Raw genomic sequence first — 5,462 nt, forward strand, 5'->3', positions numbered from 1 at the left:
TTTTTGGTTTTAAAATGAACGACAGAACGACAGAAAATGAACGAATGAAAGTACAAGAATTTTGTTCACACCAACAAGAGTAATAAGTGGTACGGTTTCCTTACAAAAAAGACAGAAAAAAGTATTTCAACGAACAATTATTCTGCAATGGAAAACAGTTCATCCTTCATCCTTCCTGCTACTTCCCCTGCCAATCCCTCATGTATCAATTTCAGCGAAAAAAAATCAAACCAAATGTTCCAAATGTTATTTGAATAGAAGCACTCTGATGATACTTCAATTTCGTATAAATATTTTAGTGGGTAAAAATTAAGAGGTGTGGAAGAAAAGAGGAACATCCTTTCTCCTCTTTTTTCACTTTTATTTTATGCAAAAATTATTTTTGTTTGTACTAATGCTTTCATTGTTATAATTTTTTTTTACACTAAATTTCCAAAGTTGCAAGGAAGGCTCAAATGAATAATTGGTCGGAAGCGAGGAGCATTTCTCCTTGTCTCATTTGATTGAATTACAAATTCAAAATTTTGCTGCTTTTGTGCTAAATAAATCCATTCACCTGTATGATATCCTCGCACATCGATTCGTCCATAGAAAGCCGTTAGTTTCATTTGTATTAATTCATTTGATACACTACCAAAGGATCAACGAAGTATTCCTATCCTTATCACCGCTTTTTAACGTGCCCTGGAATTGGGTAACTATTTGGTTTAATTAAAAATTAGAACCACACTACGCTGTCAGAAGAGCTTAAGACCTTGGAAAACAATTCGTTTTCATTTACTGTGGGCAAGAAACATGAAAAAATTTTAAACTTTATCAATTGGTTGAAAATCAGAATGCACTATTGTGATATTATTACTTTCAGTTTATCACTACTTTCTTGATAATTTAAAAAGAAAAAAAAAACGTATCCAGCTATACTTCATTGTTCTATCCACTAATCCTGCCATAATTTGACGAAATAATTGTCGCCTCGGGTTAGTAATTTTAAAATTTAGAAAGATTCAACGATGAAATGATACTGACGCCGAACATCGATACGTTTCAAGATATATCTCACAGTGACCTTATACTGCTGCTTTTTGTTCTTTTGTTTCTACTTCATGCTACCATTAATCACATTAATGGTGGTGAAGAGTAATTCATTCACTGAAAATTGGATAAATCGCCCTTCAATAAACAAAAAGGTATCAAGTGATGTTATTGAATTTACTGCATCAGTTTTGTGTCAATTTTTTGAAATTGAATCAGCAAGCATTTATTAAACACATTTAGTTTAATAGTATTAAACTAAGAAAGACTTTTTTTGCAGATATATAGGAATGGTAATAATAATGAAAATGATGTTTTAGTTAATACATATCAATACAGCTGGGACAATTTTATTGTAAAAGTTTTGTGTTGTACTGTGACCAAAAATCCAACCATTATAATCGTTATTCATTCTGCCACCAGTTACTTCAAACAACGTGTATACTTACGATCGACGTTTTTACAAACTGTTTGGATTTCCATCCAACAATTTCAAGTGAAATTCAGTGCAGCTATCAAAAGCCACTCATTGGGCTTTAATTACGTTTCACGTTTTGATAATTGCAATATTTCAATTAAAACGAAAGATACACTCTTCCCAACAAATGACATCCGATAACAGGAGCGGCTCTTTATCCCCCTAATCCATAACATCTAAAGCTCACAATTTGAAATATTTGAGCAAGTTTTTATAAATTATTTGCTGTTGTAAGAAGTGATTTGATTTATATACACAAGCAATTTGTAAATTTAATGTTGAAAAAAACTAAATAAATTATTTGTAGTATAGCATTACGACACTATTTGCAGTAGGTATACATACCGGAGGATAGTAAAATGCAGAAACAGTTACTTGAAGGATGAAAGAAAGAGCACGATCTTATTCAACAAAACTTCCGTGATAGCTATAGAAATTTAACATGAAAGGTTGAATATAAACGTTCTGTGGTGAACAACAAAATGAGATGACGTTGACGATTTAGAAATGTATTTACAAGTAACACCGAGAACGGTTTGGTACACTGCTCTTGAATCGAGTTCTTAAAAAAAGAAAAACAATTTACTAATACCCGATTCTCTTGATATTTCTTTTTTAATCACTGATATTAGAACTTTGTAGTCATGATTGATTTATCAGGAAAGGCATGAGGAGACCTGCAAGACATAGACGATCATTAAGATGTTGATATGGCTTTGCTTCATCGATGAATATTGTCCGAATGTGCAGTACATCATGAAAGTTGATGATGACGCTGTAGGCAATATATTACAAATGCTTAATTTCCTGAACGAGCATGTTAGAGCAGTATACTTACTGGAATCACAAAAGCAAATCTTCTGTCGTGTCATTTATGAGCGACCAGTATCACAAGATAAGAAGTGGTGTGTCATATTTACATAAGCATACCGTTTTCTTCTTCCATGCTTTTCTATTGGCATATAATTGGTTCATGCAAATTTTCATGCAGGTTTCCGGAAATCCGGTAAGAATAACTGTTATTTTTTTGAAGGTATGTAGCAAAGGGTCAATTACCACCTAAATATTATTCGAACTATTGCGTAGGTATGGCAATTATATTCACCGGTGATTTACCAAGCGTATTGTTATGAGCGGCTGCAAAAGAGAAATATGTCTGGGTTCGTTTTTTCCAATCAAGAATAGTAACATGGTGTTGAACTCAAAGGTTAGAAGTCACCGATTGAATTTTCCGACTACTGTAAAGCTTCTGTAAGGCTATTGAAATATGTTAAAGCTGAAGCGCAATTATTTATCACTAAAGCACAAGTGAAATGACTTATGTAAACGAGACAGGATAGGGGATTTTGCTAATTCATCACCGATTTCAAGCAAAAAAAGGTTTTGGATCAAACAAATGTATGATTTAGTTGTAGATCGATGATTACTTCATAACTGGAATTTTGGCCAGGAAAGTTAAAGCTCACTTAGTGGATTTAAAACAAAAAATATTGATTTATGTATGGAAAGAGGTGAGGAAGCGCTTGTGAATGGTGATGTATTCTTTCCTTTTTTTTTTGTTACATGGCTTGCAGTTGTCGCGACAAATTGAGCATAATTATTCCAGATTTTCGAATAGTTCTACCCTGTTGTTGGTTCTTTTTTCGTTGAATTGTTTCTAGATAATTCAGATATTTGCATATTTTATTCAAAATCATGTGTATGTACTTTTTTGTCACTCAGAAATTGATTTAGTCACAAAACGCCTCTTTCATGAAAGAATGTTTTTGCCCGAATAATTCTTGGGTTATATATTGAAAAAAAGTGATTGATGAGTGAGCAGTCGGTTGCAGGTTCTGGAATCCGAAACGATTTCAGTAGCTGGCTCTTCTGTTAGCTCTTTATAATGGAGATTAATGGAGAGAGGAATTGGGGGAGAAATTTTACGACAGTTTTACTGGAACGGATGCTTAAAGGTATCAATTTTGAAAGAGTGCGGTGTTATCAGCATTTTACTTTTCCTCCAGTAAGTTTATCAGTAAACAGCAACGAAAATTACTTTCACCTACACTGAGAGAAAATTAATATATCCTCACCCGCGAAAGATCGTCGATAAAGAAAAAAGGAAAGAATGACTAAGAACTGAGAAGAGAATAACTCATCGGTTTTAACCTTCATGGTAATTAAATTGGTTCACAAACACATTAGTTTATAAGAATTAGTTGATTAAAACAAGACAGACAATCATATCTTGATAAAAACAAGACACACAATCATTTAGCTATTTATGCAGTGGACGACAATCTGACGTAGTAGTAGTTAGTAATGGCGTACAAATAGCCATTTTAAATGATCGCATATGGAATGAATTGTATTGATCGTTTCTACTCACCAACACCATAGAAGAGATATTGGAGTATTGAAAATATCTTAAAAGTTTAAATTTAGTTTTTTCCACTTCAATTTGAAAAAGAAATCTTATGCAAAAAAATTAAATTGCTATTTTTACAGTTAGATTGCACTAAAATATTTTGAATACAACAACGCCCACTGATAATTAAATGATCTGTTGATTCTGGATTGTGATATGTTGCTTAAAGTTGTCAATTACCGAAATGTTTCGATACATGTGCAAAGATTCAATTATTTCTTACCTTACCCTGCCAATTTAATCTTATTTTCATCCCATCGACATCTTCAATAAAGTGCTCAACCAACAGAAAAACTGATCACTATATTGACCACTGCTTGAAATTTCAATTGTAGAATTGCAAGAAAAAAACTTATCCGAAGTAAGGCTGCTGGAAAACTTTGGGTAGCTCCAAGTCGAAAACTTTATTACGGGAGAGATAACGCTCATTAGTGAGCATTAGTTTCGGCTAAGTTTATCAACGGACGGAACTTCCTATAATCTCTGTTTTTATAACTGTAAGGCTTCAAGTAGGCCTCGATTTCCATTATCTCTTATTACAATCGAGGCTTCACGATGAGGGTTTGCCAAGTCTGCAAAACTTATGCATTAAACTTTTTCTTTTCCGTGGTTCATAAGCTATCACTCCGGAAAATACATTGGAGAACTACTCCGAAACAGTTTTAAGAGATTACATAAAGCGGTACTACCAGCTGCTTACCATATGCAAGTGGTATGGCAACGATGTATAGCAGAAGTTGTTGGATAGTGAGGTGGCACGGCGTGAGAAGGTGGGAGGTGGAGTGTGACCTGAGCTGATCAACAATTTGCGCTGCTACTACCACACAGTTATTGCACTCCTTGCAGATCCTTGCGTTCTCCTTGCCTTGTCTATAATGCATCACACTATCTATTTATTTATACTATCACAACTTCTTATAGATCTTGTTATATGTACTTCCGAAGAACCTGAGGTAATTCTATTTCAAGAAGATTCATTTCCTTTCTTCATCATCCCTAACATATCACAGCTTCAGTTTCATTAAATCCTTCCAACAAACTTCTGTTTTTTAATTTACTATAAAAGTTTTTTTTCTTTCACACTTAAATTTGGACAGACTTCAAAGATCTAACCGATTCCGGAAATCTTTTTCACAGTAAAAAACACGAAAAAGTTTGACTTTTCTAGGTAACCTTTGAAAAGTTGTATAAATATGGCAAAATTGAGTACACGAAAGGTAATTGGAACGATTGTATTGCGTTTTTTCTTCGGTCAATCGAGGATTTTGATTATTTTGTCGAAGAAAATGTGTGGTGTCGTGAGAAGTGCGCACGAGAGCATAAAATAAATGGGCAGACAGGTCTGTTTATTTTATTCAATATTTCTGTCCAGTTTGCTTCGAATAAGAATGATTGTCCAAAAAGATAATCTCGTTCTCACTGCAATAATGTGGAATTTTAATCCGATAGATTTTATTTCTAAAATAAAATTTAAATAATAATTCCTTGAGAAGTTTATTTCAAAATGATTGTATTTAATATAATAATATAGTTTTACAATTT

General features: G+C 33.2%; 3 protein-coding genes across 3 annotated transcripts in view; all 3 read left to right on the forward strand.

Moving 5' to 3' along the window:
* Positions 1–1,124: 1,124 nt before the first annotated feature.
* On the forward strand, positions 1,125–1,651 carry LOAG_12241 (hypothetical protein; the record flags this gene model as incomplete). Its single annotated transcript, XM_003147756.1, has 2 exons — positions 1,125–1,187; positions 1,313–1,651. 2 exons carry the CDS (start codon positions 1,125–1,127, stop codon positions 1,649–1,651), a joined length of 402 nt encoding a protein of 133 aa, XP_003147804.1.
* A 561-nt stretch (positions 1,652–2,212) lies between these two features.
* LOAG_12242 (hypothetical protein) lies at positions 2,213–2,643 on the forward strand (the record flags this gene model as incomplete). The annotated part of the gene is made up of 2 exons (XM_003147757.1): positions 2,213–2,415; positions 2,544–2,643. The coding sequence occupies 2 exons, from the start codon at positions 2,213–2,215 to the stop codon at positions 2,641–2,643; spliced, it is 303 nt and encodes a 100-aa protein (XP_003147805.1).
* Positions 2,644–4,758: 2,115 nt separating this feature from the next.
* The window catches only part of LOAG_17632 (hypothetical protein), a 3,901-nt gene continuing 3,197 nt past the window's right edge, over positions 4,759–5,462 (forward strand). Inside the window, exons 1-2 of the mRNA XM_020450294.1 lie at positions 4,759–4,873; positions 5,089–5,260. Of these exons, the coding sequence (XP_020306051.1) occupies positions 4,796–4,873; positions 5,089–5,260 (250 nt within the window). The 5' untranslated portion in view covers positions 4,759–4,795. The remainder of the gene's footprint in view (positions 4,874–5,088; positions 5,261–5,462) is intronic.

The sequence above is a fragment of the Loa loa genome (assembly GCF_000183805.2).
Source record: "Loa loa unplaced genomic scaffold supercont3.105, whole genome shotgun sequence".
Taxonomy (NCBI): Eukaryota; Metazoa; Nematoda; class Chromadorea; order Rhabditida; family Onchocercidae; genus Loa; species Loa loa.